Source organism: Sceloporus undulatus, chromosome 2 (genome assembly GCF_019175285.1).
Source record: "Sceloporus undulatus isolate JIND9_A2432 ecotype Alabama chromosome 2, SceUnd_v1.1, whole genome shotgun sequence".
NCBI classification, from domain to species: domain Eukaryota; kingdom Metazoa; phylum Chordata; class Lepidosauria; order Squamata; family Phrynosomatidae; genus Sceloporus; species Sceloporus undulatus.
The window spans coordinates 21,667,824-21,689,133 of NC_056523.1; the positions used below are offsets into that span (position 1 = coordinate 21,667,824).

A 21,310-nucleotide genomic window follows, 5' to 3' on the forward strand; every position below is an offset into this window, starting at 1 on the left:
TCCTGGTATACTGCTAGTGAGCTATTGGGTAATGTTTAAAAAAATCTGCTCTTGTGTGCTTCAGTTGTTTCTGTCTTTGAACTCCTATGGTGAACTTATCACAGAGTTTTCTTGGCAACATTTATTAGAGCGGGGTTTACCATTGCCTTCCTCCTGACTCTAGCTTGCACAAGGTCACCAGAAGATTTCTATACTGGAGCAGGGATTTGAACCCCAGGCTCCTAGAGTCCAACACTCAAACCACCTGTACCACACTGGCTCTCCACACATCTGTAAGCCCCCCCCCCCCTTCCTCCACCCCAGGCTCAATCTACATTTTTATTGTTTTTGAGGGGCTTTGGCGCTCTTTTTTGTGAGTGATTCTGTGTTGCCTGCTTGTAGTGCTCGCTCCATCCTTGGGTTAAAAAGCCCTTCCTGGACTCTGTTTAAATTTTCTTCTATTGTTGGCACCTCTTGTGTGTAAAATAAGAACTGTTATCACCACCATGAATGGTTTTAAACAGAGAGAGGAGTTAAAAATGACAGATCCCTGTCCTGAAGAAGTTTGCAATTACACCTTGATCAAGCATAGGAAAATGGAGGAAGACTTGGAAGGGAGATGGAGGTAACAATGAAGAAGGGAGTGTATGTCTCTGCTTAGTTACACAGATGACAGCCAAAATAAGCTGCTTCGAGTCACAGTGGAGGTTGGTGTTTTCAATGATGCATGCGTCTTAAGAGTCCAGAAGCCACACCAAAGCCCGCGTCCAGTTCTTTGGCTGGGGCGTGGCTTTGGTGCGACTTCTGGGACTCTTAGGACGCATGCATCATTGAAACACCATACCTTCCTGTGACTCGAAGCAGCTTTATTTTTGCTGTCTGTAACAGGCCTTAGTTTAGTACCTCATGAAGGACCTGGGATTATGGCAAAGACTTGGTACAAAAAGTGGACGTTGAGGAAGATTTTGAAGAAAGGGAAGGAATGTCAGAACTTGGAAACGCTATTGTTTGGTCTACAACTTGCACAATCCTATTGTCAACATGGTGACTGGTCATGCTGAATGGGGGGTTCTGGAAATTGTAGTTCAAATAGACTCTGGATAATGTAGTGTTATGAATAAGTTCAGAGCGAGAGTTCTAGCCACAGAGGGCAAAGTTGACCCCTTGTCTTACTAACTATGTATGTGTATATATGTTTATATATGTATGTGTATGTTTGTTTGTGTGTGTATATATACACACACACTGTATATACTCGGCTATAAGTCGACCTCATGTATAAGTTGAGGGCAAGTTTTGGGGGCATCATTATGGATTTTGATATGACCCTTGGATAAGTCAAGGGTAAAACTTAGGGACATGCAACAGAGGCTCTAAATGATGAAGCAAAGGAAAACAATGCCAAAGAACCTACAAAATTATGGCAGGCATAACTCTTTGTGCTCACCCTTTATTTATTTTATTTTTATCCCACCTTTCTCACAAAATGAGACCGAAGGCGGCAAAATGGGACCCAAGTCTGGACAGAAGAGAGAGCATAGGGAGGTCAATGCTTCCAGTATAGATTGCACACTTGCCTTTCACCAGGGGATGCTTCCCTTTTTAAAAAAGAGTTAAAGTATAGTATTTATATTGACCCAGGTTTTGGGGGTCAATTTTTTAACTAAAATTTCTAGACTTATACATGAATATCTACAATTTGCTTCTTTCTATGTGCATTGGGAGGAGGAGATAAACTTCAGCATTGATTGGGTCCCCCATATATATATACATATACGTGTGTGTGTGTGTGTATCTGTATATATGTATATATATGGGGACCCAACCAATGCTGAAGTTTATCTCCTCCTCCCAATGCACAAAGAAAGAAGCAAATTGTGCAGCAATAGTTGCAGGGAATTAATTTGTTTTATTTTCTGATAGTTTAAGATAGCAGGTTGTGTGAGTGGTATATGTGTACATAAACAAAGAGTTGAATCAATATGGGGACATTGTGTGCTGTTTATAAGGAGTAATAAAAGCAGGACTAAGTTGGGTGTAATTCTCTTCCAGACCATTCCAGCAGCCTGTTTCTGTTTGGAGCAGTATTTGACTACCAGAAGAAGGGTGGAACATTTCTGGCAAGACTTTATGTTCTCACCTCTTATATCTGTGGCAAGTGGTTCGTACCTAAGGCTGCATCCACATTGCAGAAAAAATCCAGTTTGACACCAGTTTAACTGCTATGGCTCAATGCTATAGAATTTTGGGAATTGCAATTTGTTGTGGAACTCTTTGACTGAGAAAGCTAAATGTCTCACAAAACTACATTTTCCAGAATTCCATAGCCATAGCAGTTAAAATGGTGTCAATGGTATTTCTACACTGCAGATACAGCCTAAAACTATTTGCCAGAGAAATTCCTTTTGTAACATTAAATACCATGGCAAGATTAGTGAGGAGTAGACCTGGTGGAAAGTTTCTGCTTGTGTAGATTTGTATCTCTTTTTTTCAATTCGGAATTCCCGAGGTATGTAGAATTGGTCCATTTAGATCAATGTTTCCCAAATTTTGGTCCTCCAGGTGTTTTGGATTTCAGCTCCCAGAATTCCTGATTGTTGGCTAGACTAGCTGGGGCCTCTGGGAGTTGAAGTCCCAAACACCTGGAAGACCAAAGTTGGGAAACACTGATTTAGATCAACCTTGGCAGCTCAGTTTGGTAGTTGCTTTCCACGGTTTGAGGCAGAATTTTTTCATTGCCATATCTGGAGATATTTGATATTCCCTGGTGGTTTCCTATCCAAGTATTAATCCAACCCAGCCTTGCTTAGCTAAGCTTCCAAATGCAGATATCAGTGAGTTTAGGCTGGTGTGATGGTTTTCAAAATGGTATGCCTTTTTTTATTTCTTACTCTTCTGTACTGTCCAGTAGCTCAAGCTATTCAGATTGCCAGGTTGCGAGACAGCCATTCACTTGGAGTTTTCCAGTCCTGTGCAGAGTTTGGAAGCTACTTTTTTGAACTAAAAAGAGGGAGGAGACTTGTAGCACCTTTGATCAGTCTTTTGTTTTGAAATGTCTCTAAAGAAATGAGCTGCAGTCCATTAAAACTTATGTTGAAACAAATTGGTTAGTTGTAAAGATTCCTTTCTCATTTTATACAGGTTGAGTGTCCTTTATCTAGAATTCTGAAATTTGAAATACTCCAAAATCCAAAATTGTCAGCTGAGATAGTGACACCTTTCCTTTCTGTTGGTTCAGTGTACACATACTTTGTTTCATGCACAAAATTATTCAAATACTATGTGTAGATATAGGTTATATTCCACAATTACATGATAAAATGAAACAAGTGTGGAACTTAGCATTGAAGGACAAATTAACCTCTAACATAGAAGACACAAGATATGAACAGACTAAGACAAAGTTTTGCACCAGATGGTATATCTTTATTAGCCATATTAACCATAATGTGGACTTCACTTCCTCATCTCTTCCAACTCTATGATTTGGTATGCAGGTCAACATTTGGAAGGATGTACTCCATTAAAAATGGAAACATTACATCAGTCAGAGCCTGGTTTATCTCTGTATTTCAGCTCAGAGATGAATGCAAAAATTAAATGTCATCATTGCATAATGTTCATATTGTTATATCATTTTTTAAAAATATCAGTTAAAAAACCCCAAGGTGCTTCATTTAACTTCTCTTCTGTTTTTGTGTTTTCCCTCCAGCTGTGCTTCAGTTCACCAATCCCTGGTGCTGGACACCACATTGGAAGAGGTGCCTTAGGAGTGGTCAGCAGCTGAGGGGGTGGAGGATATGCCTGGGAGGGAATGGTCTCCACCCCCTCCATGCCGTGAGTAAGCTGGTGTGTGTGCCTCCATCAGTTAGGAAATATATAGTACCGAGAGTACTGCTATTTTCTAAAGACATCCAACTAGTCTGATGTTCCTAGAGGTGCTTCTTTGCTCACCCAACTGGAGCTCTTAATTTCTGCCTCCTTCCCTTTCTGCGTGTGCCAAATGCATCTTGGTGAAACAAGAAGCCCTGTGCCAACTCTCTACGGATGGCCCTGCCTTTAAAATGGGACCTGAGTTTCTGTGAAAAGGCCAGCCTGCCCAGACAGGAAGACCAGAGGCTGCAGAGGAACAGCAGAGGCCTGACATGGAAGGCTCTAGCCAGCGTTTGGTGCTGGGCATGAACATGGGAGATGGGCGGCAGACGCCTCCCGGGGAATTACGGACACCCACAGAAGAGGGGGAAGAGCAGAGGACCCCTGTGCCTGAAGCCATCTGTGATGGTGGTGGGGATGCCAAGAGCCCCCAAAGGAAAGAGGAGGAAGAACTTGACCCCCGCATCCAGGTGAGATACATTCATTTGTGTCTAGGGAATCTTGTTCAGCCCAAATGCTACATACAATTTTACAGAGGTTCTTGGGGTGGTGGGTGAGGACAAAGGCAAACATTCCAACACATTTTAACTTAAAAATACTTACTGCCAAGAACTAAGTTTTATTTTTGTTGTTATGCACTGTAATGGCAAACCTGTGAGTGAGAGACCTCAAAGAGACCCTGTTATCAACAGCTCTGCTCAGGTCTTGCAAACTCGGTCTTGGCCACTCAATCCATCTGTAGCACAATCTTCCTCTTTTTCCTACTGCTTCCTAATTTAGCAAACATTCTCATATTTTCTAATTTGGCATGCCAGCTCATGATGTGTCCAATGTACAATTGCCTCACTTTAGTCATATTGGGAGAATTCAGACTTCAGTTGTTCTTAGATTTATTTATTTGTCTTTTTGGCACCCCACAGAACTTTTCTCCAGCATCACATTTCAAATGAGTTGATTCCCCCCACCCTTCAGCCTCCTTTACTGTCATGTTTTCAGATCCATATATAAGAATTGAAAATACCAAGTTTTAGGAGAGACATTAAACCTTTTAGCCTAGGGAAATACCATACAATCGCTGGGAGATTATCATATGATAGTTATATAAGAATGTAGCATGGCTGTCTGGCAAACCCTAAAGGTCTGCAGGAGGACCAGATTTGTGCTCAGAGATTCCCCACTCCTGTACTAGACTCTTCCTTTCCCCCCCCCCCCTTTTATCGTGCATCTGAGAAGCAGGCCTGTGGGTCATTTTGTGTTTCACTGTTAGCACCATATAAATTCTTAATCAAATTCATTCTAAAGGCATTCACCAAGTGAAAGCATAAACTAGCTGAACTGCTATCTTCTCACCAGAGGACGTCTTAGAGTTTTCAACCAACTAGGAACTGAAAGGGCCAGTTTGGGTGGTGATGCTTGTTCTTCTTTGTTTTGGGATCTGTTCTCAGTAATTTTTACACAAACACACAATGTCTCTGAGCAAACATAAACAGCATTAGTTTTATTTGGGTATATGCAAGTTTGGGCCAGTCTTCCTGAGCAACTCAAAGTTGAGTAATCACTAGAAAAATGCTCCTCCCTAAGGGCACAATACAGTCCTTTTTTTAACTCCCCCAAAATTATTAAAACAGGGACATGCATTAGCCCTCTCTCTCTCTCTTTTGGTATGGGCTCTTCCAAACAAGACTATGAAGCATCATCTAATACCCTTTTCTGTCTAGTTGAACCCACACTGAAATGGCCCCATGGAAAGCTTTCAAGAGTGTAGTGTCATAGTTAAGAATGTTGCACTATGACTGCAAATGACTTTCAAATTCCCAGTTGATTGTAAAGCTCGTTGTGTGAACTTGAGCCAGTCACTTTTCTCCTTGACCTGCCTCAAGGGGTGGTTATGAGGATAAAATAGGGAAGAAGGCCACGTGTGATGCCTTCAGCTTCTTGGAAGAAGAGTGTAATAGAAGTGTCACCAATAGATAAAATAAAGCTAAAAACATAATAGCAGATGGCACTGGTAGAGGGTGGGGCCTTGGGGAGGGAAACAAGGTGCCAACGTTTTTACATTTAGACTGAAGCCAGCCCCACCTTGAATACACGTGATGGAAAATCACAAGCCTCTTTTATTTTAGAAGCCTCTTGTGATTTTCCATTATTACTGTTCAAAGTGTGCCAATGAAAGCCCGGCTGTATAGCTTCCTTATCCTTCCTTCTCTTCATTCTTCTTCTTCATCTTTATTCATCCCATGTTCTTGTCAACAAAGTGAAACATGAAATAGAAATTCTTTTTAAAACTGCATCTGTTAAACAGGCTGAAAGCTGTCTATCAGGCAGCTGTTTGTAATTTCCCATCAGTCTCCCAGTTTGAAAAAAAAAAGGCAGGGTTCTCTTGTTTTCTTTATCTCCATATATTCATACCATGACTACAGAAAAGTCTTTTGGACAACATCTGGCTGTGCTGGCAGGCAAATTCTGGGAAATTAGGTCCAAAAAAGAAATTGCCTTTCTCTTTGATTCATATAATAACTTTACTTGTTTGTGAGTGGGCTGGGAAGAGGTTGCAGAAGTCAACATACACACCAATACAACCCAGCCCTTTTGGATGAACACTAGTTAGTGTCTGTTCTTGAGTACTACTCTTCTGTCCTTCTGACCACAGGAGGAGTTGGAGCATCTCAATCAGGCCAACGAGGAGATAAATCGTGTGGAGCTACAGCTGGATGTGAGTAGGATGATAGTGCTCAAAACTCTTGACACATCCCTTCCACTACTGAAAGTGCTCTGCCTTCTTTCTCCTTGTTAACAAAGGCCACATCCATCTTTTTCTTAAGGGGGGGGGGGGGGGGGGTGAGAGAGAAAGATATATAGAGAGAAGCTGCAATCAAGTGTGTGTGGACAAGTAAACCACAGCTGCTTTATTTACAGTGTCATTCATTACTTTCCATGTAGTAAAAGCATGCTGGACAAAAGCAGAGGAAGGATTGTGGTAATCATGGGAACAGATCCCCTGAAGAGAATTGGGGGGTGTGTCATACTGTATATCTTGCCTTTCCCCCGGTTTGGGACTCAAGTCATCTTACAACTATTAAAGCAAACATAATTAAAACATCTCAGCATACAGAAAAAGCAATTAAACTATCAAGAAATTCAAACCAACAAAACCCATGAACTATTACAAATGAAAACAAATAAAAGTCCAACACATTATATAAGGCCTATTTCCCTAAAAAAAATCACTTCTCAAAGGCCTACCTGAACAAAATGGTCTTCACCTGCTTTGGAAAGATAGTAAGGAGGGTGCCAGTCTAGCCTCTGGGACGGGAGTTCCATAGCCTGGGGGCAGCCACTGACAAGTCCTTTTCCTACATTCCCACCTATGGGGGGAATGAGACACAGAGAGAAGGGCCTTCCCAGAAGATTTCAACATGGACAGGTTTGTAAGAGAGAATATAGTTTTTCAAACAGAAGTTTTTTATGGGCTTCCATCTGTGAAGGGAATGGGGAAATAAGGAGTATGGTGTTGTTTGTGTCTTTGACTGTTCTCCTGATGCTGATGGGTTTTATGCCTTTGGTTTCAACAGGAAGCCCGTACCACCTATCGGAGGATCTTGTCAGAATCTGCCAGGAAGCTTAATGCTCAGGGCTCCCAGCTGGGGAACTGCATTGAGAAAGCCCGGCCTTATTATGAGGCCAGGCGCTTGGCCAAGGAGGTAATAATGTGTCATTGCCTTTGTTGTGTTGCAGTGCCTGAAACTCTTACTGTCTCTGGCTTGTTTTAGAGCAAGAAACATTAAAAGATTAGAGCTAGACTTCATGATTATTCTGCACTCATTTTGTATAAGAGACTCAAAATGCACAGATATAGGATGGGTGACACCTGGCTGAATGAAACTACGTGTGAAAGGGATCTAGGAGTCCAAGTAGACCACAAGTTGAACATGAGTGAACAGTGTGATGCGGCAGCTAAAAAGGCCAATGCTATTTTAGGCTGCATCAATAGAAGTATAGTGTCTAGATCAAGAGAAGTAATAGTGCCACTGTATTCTGCTCTGGTCAGGCCCCACCTAGAATATTGTGTCCAGTTCTGGCCACCACAATTCAGAAAGGACATTGAGAAACTGGAGCGTGTCCAAAGGAGGGCGACAAAAATGGTGAAGGGTCTGGAAACCATGCCCTATGAGGAACGACTTAGGGAGCTGGGGATGTTTAGCCTGGAGAAAAGAAGGTTAAGAGGTGATATGATAGCCCTATTTAAATATTTGAAAGGATGTCATATTGAGGAGGGAGCAAGCTTGTTTTCTGCTGCTCCAGAGAACAGGACCTGGAACAATGGATGCAAGCTACAGGAAAAGAGATTCCACCTGAACATTAGGAGGAACTTCCTGACAGTAAGGGCTGTTCGACAGTGGAATACACTCCCTCGGAGGGTGATAGAGTCTCCTTCCTTGGAGGCCTTTAAACAGAGGCTGGATGGCCATCTGTCAGGGATGCTTTGATTTGGATTTCCTGCATGGCAGGGGGTTGGACTGGATGGCCCTAGTGGTCTCTTCCAACTCTATGATTCTATGATTCTATGAAAAGCAGCAATGGGGATTCAGAAGTGACTGTTCAGAAGCAACAGCTACTCTTTGGATTCTCAAGGAATTCTGGGTAGTTTTAATTCTCCCTTCTTATTTACAGATCAATGTCCTGTCTCCAGAACTCTGTCCTGTAAAGAAAATAATGGAAGTTCTGTTTTTGTGTGTGCATGTGTGTTTAATTAATACCCTGGTTCTTTGGTCCTAAACCCTTGGCCCTCTAGATGTTTTGGACCAGCATCTAGAAGTCTTATCTCAGTGATCAGGGATTCTGGGTGAAGTCTAAAATTTCAGGAAACCATTGCTTTAGGGACCTCCGTGGTGGCTTAAAAAATTAAAAAGTTGCATATTTATTTTTAAAAACAACTCAAAACCCAATAAGCCACTTTGAGTCTGTTTATTGGGAGAAAGACCGATAAAAGTAGTAGTAGTAGTAGTACAGTGCACCCTTCCCTTATGTATGGATCCGTTCCAGACCCCCCCTCCCCTGCATAAGGGAAATACCGTGTATGGTGGAGCCCCATTAAAAACATTTCCTCTTCTAGCATGCAGCTTTCTGTGTATGGCGCAGGCACACTGTAGTAATAATAATGATGATGATGTTAAAAAAGGGATCCAGCAAGATCCTCTTATGCTAGGATGAAGGAGAGCCATTAACTTTTTTCAGAGAGCGTTGATTCATTTCTCCTCATGTCATCCTCTGCTCCATCACTGATACACAATGGGATGTGATAGTTCATTCACCTTCCTGCTCTGTCAGGGATGGATCCTAGATCTCCCTTCCCTCAACAGAAGGTCTCTCTTGACAGAAGATGTCTGCATCTAATAGTCCATAGATTTCCTTTCCCCTCAAACCATAAGGTCTTCTCATTCAGCTGAGCTCCCCAACCCTCTGTGCTGTGCTTTCAGGGGGGTGAGTGGTATTGCCATGGGGAGATAAGAGGCAGGAAAATCTTATTTCCTCCAGTCCCCTTGGAGCAGTCTGAATCTGGATCTAGCCTGTACTTTTTTCATCAGATTAATGGCCTTCAGGGTTCTAGTAAAGCAACAAAATAGCCTCTATGGGGGTTAAGTTTGCCAGTACTTGTTTAGTTAAGGTGTGTATGAGAAAGATGTGAGGAGTCATAGAGTAGGGGTGGGCAATATGTGTCTCCCTATGGCAATTTTATGACCCTTCAAAACTTTATTGCGGAAGTTTGATATTAAACTACTGCCTTCTACTGTAAAGCTACAATTTCCAGGTTGATGTAAACAGTTTTTTCCAGTTTGCTGTTGAATAGCTTTGCTGTGAAAGTAGTGAAGGTAAGTGGAGGTTCTGGATGGAGGAAGTTAGTATCTAAATTTACCAAGTTTCCAACCTATGGTTTAGAGGCAGAGTTTGGAAATATTCTGTTGTTGTTGTTGTTGTATTTGGACTACAGCTCGAGCAGGATTCTAGGAGGTAAACTCCCAAAAAGTAATGTTTCCAAGCTCTGGTTAGAGCAAGGGGAGCGGGAGAGAATGGTGGAAAACCAAGGCTCCTAGGTTTCCCCCCTCCCTCAGCTGCCTGCAGGGAATGTTAAATCTCTTTGTGGTGTTAACTGTTCCATCATCTTCACCCATCCCTGCAGGCCCAGCAGGAGACACAAAAAGCTGCACTTCGGTACGAACGGGCAGTTAGCATGCACAACGCAGCACGTGAGATGGTTTTTGTGGCTGAGCAGGGAGTCATGGCAGACAAGAACCGGCTGGATCCCACATGGCAGGAGATGCTCAACCATGCAACATGCAAGGTGAAATTGCCCTCTAGGAAAGAACCTGTATCATCCTCTCCACCACTCTTCGGTGTGCTACCATCTCTCATAACACATTGACATGTTCAGTATAGATTGACCCTGTGCTAGAGTGGCTTATGCACCTTTCAGGAACTCTTAGTTTTGGTTGCTGTTGAAAGTGGTGACTGTAGAGGGAAGATCAGGGGAGAGCTCAGAAGAATGGCTCATTGGAACTATAACTCCCAGAATCCTCCTACCAGTGTGAGATTTGGTCATATAGGTTCCGGATTGTGGGTGTTATAATCAAAAGGGGAGGAGTGATTATAAGCTTGGAAGAAACTGAGAAGTAATGCCCAGTGTGGGCTTGGGGTAAGAGGACAGAGGGCATCCTGGCCATGACCTGTCCTCTCTTCCCTGTCCTCTAGGTGAATGAAGCTGAGGAGGAGCGTTTGCGCAGCGAACGGGAACATCAGCGCGTCACCCAGCTCTGCCAACAAGCTGAGGCCAAGGTGCAGTCACTGCAGAAGTCCCTGAAGCGTGTAATTGTGAAGAGCAAGCCTTACTTTGAGCTGAAAGCTCAGTTCAACCAAATCCTTGAGGTGAGACCTCTGGCCCTGTCCTGATTCCTATGCACTCATCCCTCTTCTAGTGAGGAGTGGGCCTGGATGATTTTCTCAGAACTTTATCTGTGTGGAAGGCAATCTCATATTTCCACAGTGGCTCTGTGTTCATTTCCCATTTGTCCCTGATATGGAGGAAGCAGTAGCATGATTTGGAATGATAACTGTTTTTCTCCAAATGGGATACATAATTGTGAGAGGGAATCTCTACCTTGCCACCGTACCTACCTCTGCTGGTACTCCTAAACTGAGGAAACTCCCAATTGCATAGCTGACCAGTAATCTAGAGAAGGCAGATGGCTGCTCTGAAAAACAATCAACAAGCACCAGGGAGACAGTAGATGCTCAACAGACAAGGGGATGGGGCAATTAAACTATAAAAAGCAGTACTGTAGCCAGGGGATATGTTAGGAATCAGAAGCAGCCAGCCTGTTGAAGGGGTGCTGAACTTACCTTTGGGGAAGAGGACAGTCATGGAAGAAGGCCCAGGAAAGGTAGGAGGAACAACTCGCCATCCCCTTGGGGTGTACAGTCTTGCTAAGGCAAAGGGAGAAAAGACCCAGGAAAGATGCACCAGTTTACCCTGTAGCCACCAATATGGCCTCAAACAACCTAAAGCTTATTGGTCTAACCAAGTGCTTTGGGAGTCCAACTCTGAGGAACTGTGGCAGCCCTAACCTTGAGTGCTGCTGCTGGAGTAGTTTATGTTTATTGTTAAGCAATGGTGCAAATAAAACCACTTTACTTGATCTTTTAACATGGCAGCTCCTTGAGAATTGATAGAGTCAAAAGCCTATGATGTGCTGCTCCCATGGAGAGAGTAGATGGAGTCACAACAACACACACAAGCAAAGGCTGCAATCTGACACCCCTTAGCATAGCATGAATGTCCACATGTGGCAATAAGCTATGCCAGCACTACGTGCCCTGCCATGCAGAATAGCAACGCTGCCCAATTTTTCAGTGACTGGGGGCTGATCCACAATACGTAACTGGAGTGTGCAACTTTGCTTCTGCTGCTGTAAACAAAACATGTCTGTTGTGCTGTGATGAATAATTTGATTTGCATGCATAAGGCAACTTACTTACAGCATATCACTAAAATGTTTTCATTTATGACTTTATCAGTGGTTTAGTTGTGTTCGTTTTAACTTTTGTAAGCTGCCTTGAGTCCCGGAATGGAGAAAAGGTGAGATATAAATGAGTAAATAACAGCAATAACAACCTCCCATGCCAGAGCTTGGAAGTGTTATCTTTTGGAGCTACAGCTACCAAAACCCCCCGCCAAAATGACCCATGCTGGTTGGAAGAACTTAGGTGTTGTACTTCAAAATGTAACGATTCCATACTCTCCCAGTTGTCGACATTTAAATATGTAATTTGAATACTCTAATACAGAATTAAAGTTACAGAACATTGCCTGGAACTTCCTGACAGTAAGGGCTGTTCAACAGTGGAACACACTCCCTTAGAATGTAGTCGAGTCTCCTTTCTTGGAGGTCTTTAAACAGAGGCTGGATGACCATCTGCAGGAATGCTTTGATTGAGAGTTCCTGCGTAGCAGGGGGTTGGACTGGATGGCCTTTGTGGTCTCTTCCAACTCTACGATTCTATGATTGGCCTTGGCCCCTTTCCCCCAACCCTCAACACTATTGGAAAGGGCAGCCCCAAAATCCTGATCTGCCGCTGGAAATTGGTGGTACAGTTTTTTGTGGGTTTTTCGGGCTATGTGGCCATGTTCCAGAAGAGTTTCTTCCTGACGTTTCGCCAGCATCTGTGGCTGGCATCATCAGATAATGCTCTGAAGATACCAGAATTCTCTGAAGATGCCAGCCACAGATGTTGGTGAAACGTCAGGAAGAAACTCTTATAGAACATGGCCACATAGCCCGAAAAACCCACAAAAAACGATGGATGCTGGCCATGAAAGCCTTTGACTCCACATTGGTGGTACAATTTGCCACTGAAAATTTTTGGCAAATGCACTAACATTGCAATTGACTAACATAGGTCAAATCTGCACTGCAGAAATAATGCAGGTTGATACCGCTTTAACACCCATAGCTCCATTCTGTGGCACCAGAGCTCTCTGACAAAGGCAAATATTTCCCAAACCACAAATCCCAGAATTCCATAGCATTGGGCCATGGCAGTTAAAGTGGTGTCAAACTGCATTATTTCTGCAGTGCCGATTAGACCATAGTTAATGACCTTGTCAGTTACTAGTCAAAATGTACATTGTTAAATACATTAACATGATGCAGTTAACTAACACAGTCAATTGCTTTGTTAATTACTAGTCAAGCAGAAACCTTGGTTTTGCAAGAATTTCAAAGCATGGCCTCAGTCAGCTGGAATAGAGGCCTTTAGCTTGCATCTTCTGCTGCTGCTGCCTATGTTACTATAGTAAGTCAATTTACATTATGGTTTCCTGAGCTGATTATTCTGTAATGAATTAAAATCACCCCATTATGAATGTAATTTATTTTATAATTAATTTAAATTTTAGATGAATTAGAATTAATACAATGATATTTAATATGTTAAAATATGTTAATCTTTTGAAGTGGCAATAATTACTTAGTTGGTTTTATTGCTTAATATTAAATGATTTATTATAATAAAAATAAAATGTTTTAGATGTTTGTAATAAAACACACATATATTTTCCTATTTGAATACACTTTTTCCTGATTTGTAACCACTTTTATCAAACTTATCCCTTTTGGATGTGCAGTCTTTGAGCAGTCAGCCAACTGGAGATATGTCCCTGGGTCCTGCAGAAGTTTGTTTGAGGCATTTCTTTATCACTTTTCAACCCATCAGAACCACCGGGCAATGCACAATGGATAAAAACAATCTAAAAACATTAAATAAATAATTAAAAACAGTTAAGTGCAGTCCAAGCTCCTCTGTAAGAAACCAGGCAAACAATTTAAAAAACAGCCAGAATAGACACGCCTAATTTAAAGAGCCAAAGAAGAACAATAGTTTTTGTTGGTCCAAAATACACTGCAGAAATAATCCAGTTTGAAATCACTTCAACTCCTGAGGAATATGCCCTCTTGTTCTCTCTAAAGCAGGTGATCAGGAGAGTGCATCCTGCATAACACATGCACTCCTTGGACCTCAGTTTTGCAGTCTTTGATAACCCCCCTATAGTCCCCCAAACCCATGCAAATTTGGGATGAAAACCCCCTAAAAGTCAAACTGAAGCACCTGGAAATATGTGCAACCATACAATAAAAATACCTCCCCAGCTCTCCAAACGGCCCCTTTTACCTTGCCCCTTCCTCTGATACAGTGCCAGGAAGAGATGCAACAGGACCTCTTGTTATTCTAGAGAAGTAATAGAAGGAAAACAAAGTATTTTGTACTCTTGGTATATGAGTTTGGTGCACCTGGGATAGTCAGGGAGTGAAAAATTGGTCTTTATACAGTTTTCCACCCCTACCTTCAACCATCATGCCTATTGATGGGTTACATTGCAGAGGTGTACAGGATTTAGATCAGCTTCTACTACAGTAGATCACCAAGGGTTTAAGAGTTTAATGGTAACTAGGGGATGACATAACAACAACAACAACAACAAACTTCTGGCATAGCTAGCCTTGAAGCAACTCAAGGAGGACCAATTTCTGGTCAGCCAAATGTTGCTGAACTACATTTTGCTTCTTCCCTCACCATTATGTTGGCTAGGACAGATGGAGGCTGCCTTCCAACAGCGTCTGGAGAACTAGAGTTTATCCAGCACTGTGCTAATCGACTAATCTCTCACCTCCAGAGTTACCTATAAAACAGGAATGTTTATTGGTTATGTGAGGGCCACTTATTGCAAGTTAAGAAACCACAATTGTGTATAGATCTGTAGATATTTAAGAGTGAGCTTGATGGTCAGAACTAAGTAACTGACTCTGTCACTCACTTAATAATCTGCTTTTCATTTGGCATTTGGCTCTGCCTGGATGGTAGATCTTAGCAGTCTAGTAAAACAGGAGAGGGAACAGTACAGCTTAAAGGCTGTGTGTGGCCCCCAAAATTTGCTTTTCTGTGTTCAGGATTCCCCAGCACCCCTCAAATAAGAGTTGATTTCTGGTTTACTTCCTGGTTGAAAAGGGGCTTCCAAAACATGGCAAAGTGGACCCCTGGTGAATTTTTTTTTGGGGGGGGGGGGTTGTAGTCTTTAAAAAAATTTAAAACTTGGGTGTGTGTGAAATGGGTGGCAGCCAATGCAGCGCCTCAATCTTTGGCAGTTGCCTGCCTGTATAGTTAAAAAATAAAAAACTCTTTAATAATAATAATAATAATAATAATAATAATAATTTGTTTTATTTATATACCGCTATTCCAAAGATCATAGCGGTGAACAGCAAGTAAGCTAATTAACAAGTAAGCTTTAAGAGATTTTGCCCATGCCTGCTATATTGCCAATAATCGTAATGGTCTTTCTTGCATCTTTCTCTGCTGTTTAGGAGCACAAGGCCCGGGTGACATCCCTGGAGCAGCAGGTTGCTCAGGCCAAGATGCGCTACTCTGTGGCTTTGAGGAACCTGGAGCAGATCAGTGAGCAGATCCATGCCCGGCGGCTCCAGCGCCTCGTTGGCCGGCGGGCTTCCCCAGTGGGTGCAGAGGCCAGCCCGGCCCTGCTGTATGGCAGCATGGCACTCCCTCCCGAGCCAGCCGCCTCTTCTGACACCCTCTCAGTGCTCAGCTTCCAGACCATTGCCTCTGACCTGCAGAAATTCGATTCAGTTGAGCACCTGCTGGGGCTGTCAGATGCTGCCAGCCTCAACAGTGACGAGCTGGAGGAGAGGGAGCAGCGTCGCAGTGCCCAGCCACACCCCTTCAAACACCACCGCAGCATCAGCCTCTGACATCCATCTCCCCCTGCCTACTCCCACATTCTCTTTAACTCCTGTCCTTCTGGAGGAGGGTTAGGTTATTGGGATTAGAGGCCCAAGTAGTAGTTACAAGGGGGAGGCAGTTTGTGGAGTGCATGGGTTATGTAGCAACATTGGGCCTTGCCCGTCTGAAATGTAGCCTGCAAATGGATGGGTTTCCTCTGTGTGTAGCCCCTGACTTCCTGCCCTACAAGCACAGTGGGGCTCACCCGATTCCCCCATTGCTTGAAGACTTTGGCAATTTTTGTTCTGTTGTTCTTGGTCTGTCAGGTGACCATTCCCTCCTTTCCCCCCAGCATGCACCTGTTTCCTGGGAACGTTACATGCTGGAAGCCATTCTGCAGCCCTGCCCATTTCTTTAAGCCTGTTGGATTATCATCTTCAGATCTTGCAAAGCTGTAGAGGGCCAAAGAAAGGTGAAGGGCTGATTTTACATGATTGTTTTATAGTGGTGGGCTTCAGTGGCGAGAAAAAAGAGATTGGGTGCAGAGGAGCTAACATACAGACTTTCCTCTGCTCCTGTTACTGCATTCAAGAGACCCTTCCTACTCCGCTTTCATTGAATTGCTAATCCAGGCTATACAATATAGTCTTTTTAAATGGAACTCTGACGCCCCTACCGGGCTATTTTGACACACTACTACCGTATTCTGAGAGGCATGTCCTTTGTCCCTCCCTAGCAACAGATTCTCTATACAGTATATGATGGCAGCTGCCTGTTTCTTTATAGCTTCTTCAGGCTGAAGACATGGTCTCTTGTCTCAGTGCAAAAAGCTGTGAAGAGTCTGGCATCTTGGAGGTGCCTTTATAACACTACCAGAAGAGAAAGATGCACAGCAAGAAGCTTGTTTTGTTGGGATGACTACTCCACCCACCATGGGTTAACCTCTCAGCCCATCCCAGGTTTACACCTGTGCTTCTTGGGATATTTGCACTAAGAGGTGGCAAATGGAGCTGGGAAGTCTTTCTTCCTCTCTCTCTGCTCCCAGCAATCTCCACAGCCCTTGTCTCTCCTAGCCTTTTGAATGGGGTGGCAATCTAAACAGGTTTGCTGGATACTGGCTGTGATGAGAACCGGTTACCGGTTTGAGGCAGCTTGATAGCAAGTGTGTGTGTGTGTGTGTGTGTGTTTGTATGACTGGCTTCTGCTGTGTATTTTATTTAAAGTAAAATTTACGCCCTATTGAATCTTGCTTGTCAAGTCTGTGCTTTTCTCTCAAGTATCTGCTTCTCTCTCTCTTTCCCCTCTCTCAAGTTGTGGTTCAGAAGAGTTTCTTTGGGCAGACATGACCAGTTTGGATGAGGAAGTATGGCTAATGTTTAGCGCATAGATCACAAGCTGGAGAGTTGGGCCAGCTCTCTCTTCTTTGGCAGAATGCCAATGGGATTGAGTGCTACCCTCAATAAAATGGACCTGATTGTATGACTAGAAAATGCAGTTTGTTTCAGCCAGAGTCTTCTATTCCCCTCATTTGATATTTTTCTGGATGACTTATATTACTCTGTGGAGCTTTCTAGTTCATCACCTTGACATCTATATATGAAGGAGTGTTTGTGTTAGAAGCGTAAGAATTCTGCTGATCAGCTCAAGGGGCTATTAAGGCTAACATTTGTTTCTCATAGTGCACAATCAAATGCCCCAGTGGGGAGCCCAACAGTAGTACTTTTCTCCGTTTGCTTCCCAATAGCTTGCATGTATGCATGCTAATAAATATCCATAAATGACTATAGGTTGGGTTTCCCTTATCTGGAATTCCAAAATCCAATATATTCCAACATTGGTCAAATGGGTGGCTGAAACAGCGACACCTTTCCTTTCTGATGTTTCAGTGTACACAAACTTTGGTTCATGCACAAAACTATTAAAAATATTATGTGTAGAATTACCTCCAGGCTATATTATATAAGATGTATACCAAACATAAATTAATTTCATGTTTAGACTTGGGTCTCATCTCTGTGGCTGCATCCACACAGCAAATATAATCCAATTTAACACTACTTTAAGTGCCATGGCTCAGTGCTGTGGTCTGGAAACTGTAGTTTTGTGAGACATTTTGTCTTCTCTGTGTCAGAGAGGCCTGGTACCATAACAAACTACAATTCAGAAGATTCCATAGCAATGAGCCATGGCAGTTAAAGCAGTGTCAGACTGCATTATTTCTGCAGTGTATATGCAGCCCAAGATATCTCATTTTGTATGTGCAAATATTCTAAAATCTGAAAAGAGTAAAAATCCAAAACACTTCTGGGCCTAAACATTTCAGATAACAGAGACTCACCTTGTAATAGTCACATATGGTATAGGGAGTGACTCAGTAGGCTTGTCAAAAGCTGTCAACTGAGAGCTAGTATCTCTGATGCCTCCTACCCCCCCACCCCAAATTGGTAACACGTTTAACTAAACCCAGATGCATATTAGGGATGTGGCTCAAGTGAGCTGAAATTAAATTGCAATCTGTTGGTAGACCTTTCGGAAGGGGGTTGCATAAGGATTTCTGCAAAAATTAAAACCTGGGTAGAATGTTGAGCAAGTATATGTATGTTTGCACTCAGTGGACGATTATACAGAAGGACTGAGCAGTATTCAGCTCTGGTGCTGAAGTGCCTGGAATCAGAGGTCTTTAATTTTAACCATCTGGCTTATTCACCAGGCTCCAGTTGTTAGATTTTGAGTTTCTGGGAAAACAAAGCAGCTTGGTAGGTCCCAAAAGCCTGAATTCTTCTAATACCCTGCTGTAAAACAGTGGCAAAATACAGGTTTTGCATGTGGAATTTCCTTGACTTAATCAAAAACCAGAGCTGGGATTTACCTTTTTTTATAATCACTAAAGTGTTACAAAGTGAGTTTAGGTCTTACTTATCAACCATGCAGGTGTTTTGTTTATTTCCCAGGTTTAATAGGTGACATGGAAGGCCCTCAGCCTCATATTGCTTTAAATATAGGCCTTGGAAGAGATAATCCAAAGGAGAAAGTGGGGAGGTAAAAGCAGTGGGTAGGCAGAAATGCAGTTCTGCTGAGCTTGTTTTATTTCAAGTATTAGTCATTTTTCCAACACCCAGGCAGCATACCAGAAGAATAACAGCATTTCAATATGTTTAACTAAGGAACTATAAGACGAAGCAGTAGCAGCAAACTGACCAACCAATTCAACTAATGCCCAAGTGGAGTTGTGTCTTGCAACCCTTTCGGAAGACCAAGAGGAATGGGGAACCCCTTCACAGATTTTGGGGGCCTAAGCCCTGACATTTTGCTATGACTCTTCATATGAAGTTGGTATTCATAACAGGTCTTGAGAAGACTATCTGGACATGTATGAGAGACAATGTAAAGATAGGTGCTTCCTCAAAGATGTGGGGCCAATGCCATGGAGGGCCACATACATAACTGTCAATGGGGATGGAAACCACGAGTCTGGAGTATATGTATTATTTTTCTCAGGTATCTATCACACTATCCTGGGCATTGGGTCTTCAGAATTCATCTGGGTTGCACACAGTGAAAAGCTGCTTCTACACAGGCTTCCCATAGTGCTACTGAGACACTGGTTCTCCACAAATCAGTTTGAAGAGAATTCAAAAGTGTGGGTCCACATAAAACCTAATATACATTGTGTTCTTCCCTCTAGCAATCCATCTTTAGCAAGGATGGTCAAAATGGAATTCCTGAAATTCCTCACCATTGGTTCTTTTGGTTATTATGGTCTTGGGATGCCCTGTTCACTCATGTTTGCTGATCATCTTGACCCATGCTTCTCTGGCTATTGGATGTGAGGGAATAGTATTTTTCCCAGTGTGCCAGACACTAGTACCTATTGACCTCTATATAAACTCTCACTCAATCTCTCTCTGGACATTATCAGATGAGCCTCATTCTCGCCACAATTGTATTAGTGAAAGAAAACAAGCATACCAGATTGGGAACATCCAGTATCAAAAGTCTTATCAGTAGTGCAACTGGGGCTGTTTCTGCCATCAATGGTCTCTTGTGCTCTTTTATGCACTCTCATTAACCCCATCTTCCTGCCCTATACCCTACCTAGCATACCCTTCATGCTTATTTTAATTTTTTAAACACAATTCTGGAGCTATGCTAATAAGATTTAAATTTGAAAAAAAAAGTGGGGGAGGAAATCAGCCTGTTTGGGAATAGGAAGGGGAGGGGGACAGAGGAGAAGGAGAAGACACTGACACATGACTGCCCAATATTGAAACTTATTTCACACTGAGGACTAATGCAGTGTGATTAGGAACACTGATGGGTTTCCCTTGTCAATGAAAAAGGACGCTCTATCAGTGCCTCATAGCAAAGCAGCAACAGGATGGAGATGATGTTGTGCGATAAGTATTGTCAAAGGTGCTATTTTCTAGTTTTAACAGTGGTATTAAAACCTCGTGTGATAATCCCATCCATCCTTTTCTTTCCTAGAAACTTGGGAGCACCACTTTGAATACTGATATAATACTCTTTTCAGTTTGCAGCCCTCCCTTATTTGTCCTTTGTTCCTTCCTTTTTTCCTACCATGGAAAATCTGTTAAAGACATTTGTGGAATGCATTTTCATTATGTGAGGAAGATGCTCTCCGTTATTTAGAAGATTCCTTTAGCTTACCTCTGTGAGAAGAACGGGAACAACCGTGAGGCCGAGGAAGAATGCTGCAGAAAAGCACGCAAAACTGGCTGTCTAAGCAGCATCAGGGAGTAGAAAATCTGCCAAGGAAACTATTAGGTGAAATGTTTGTCTCCTCCCCACTCAATTTTCATTGTAGCATTAGTGAAGGGTCTTTATAAGTTGTGAAATGCTTGAAACTCTGCTTCTTCAAACATGATATGCAATCTCATAGATTATTGGAATACTCCTCACCATCTTGCATTCTGCCACGTCTCTCCCGTTTCTATAAGATTACAGTGTTCCTGATAAAGGTATTCTCATCTAGCCTTTCATTAAGCTAATGCACATAAATATAAACATTCTGTGTGGGAATGACAAACAAGAACATATAACTACAGCTCAACTGGTGGGTTTTGTTTCACAAGCTACATTTCTATGCACATGCATTTGTTTACAGTAGTTCCATCTAATTCCTTTAACAGAAAAACACTAGAAGCTGCCTTATACTGAGTGGTCCACTCTAGGGAAGTATTATCAACTCTGATAGGATTCTTCCCTAGCCCTATGCAGAGATCTCTAGTACTTCCTGGTGGTCTCTTATCCAAATACTTATAAGGTTTGACCTTGCATAGCATTCAAAATCAAGTAAGCATGGCTGCGTGCACTTAGTCAGATGAGATTGAGGGTTTTACCTCCTGTTATGCTCAGAAAAGAGTCTAAATCATTATGGGTGGTGTAATGTCCTTCCAATATTATTCCAGGGAAAATAAAAATAATTAAATGCACAAAATTTCAATCCATTGCATTTCAAGACTGGGATGTGCCATGCACACGGCTCAACAAAGAAAGAGAATGGCCTTTCCAAATTAGTCCAGTACAGATGAAGAGAGAGAGAGTTACAAAAGCAAAGGAGGATATACAAGGAAATATAGAAATCTCAATATAACTGTTACTGTTGTTGCTGTTGTCTGCCTTCAAGTAATTTCTGACTTATGGTGACTCT

The 21,310-nt window shown here is 42.5% G+C and overlaps 1 protein-coding gene across 1 annotated transcript; it reads left to right on the forward strand.

Annotated features, from left to right (window-relative positions):
* Positions 1–3,657: 3,657 nt before the first annotated feature.
* Positions 3,658–17,578, forward strand: SH3BP5L (SH3 binding domain protein 5 like). The gene is made up of 6 exons (XM_042453500.1): positions 3,658–4,322; positions 6,503–6,565; positions 7,425–7,553; positions 10,031–10,192; positions 10,600–10,773; positions 15,267–17,578. The coding sequence occupies exons 1-6, from the start codon at positions 4,125–4,127 to the stop codon at positions 15,666–15,668; spliced, it is 1,128 nt and encodes a 375-aa protein (XP_042309434.1). The 5' UTR covers positions 3,658–4,124; the 3' UTR covers positions 15,669–17,578.
* The last annotated feature ends 3,732 nt before the right edge of the window (positions 17,579–21,310 follow it).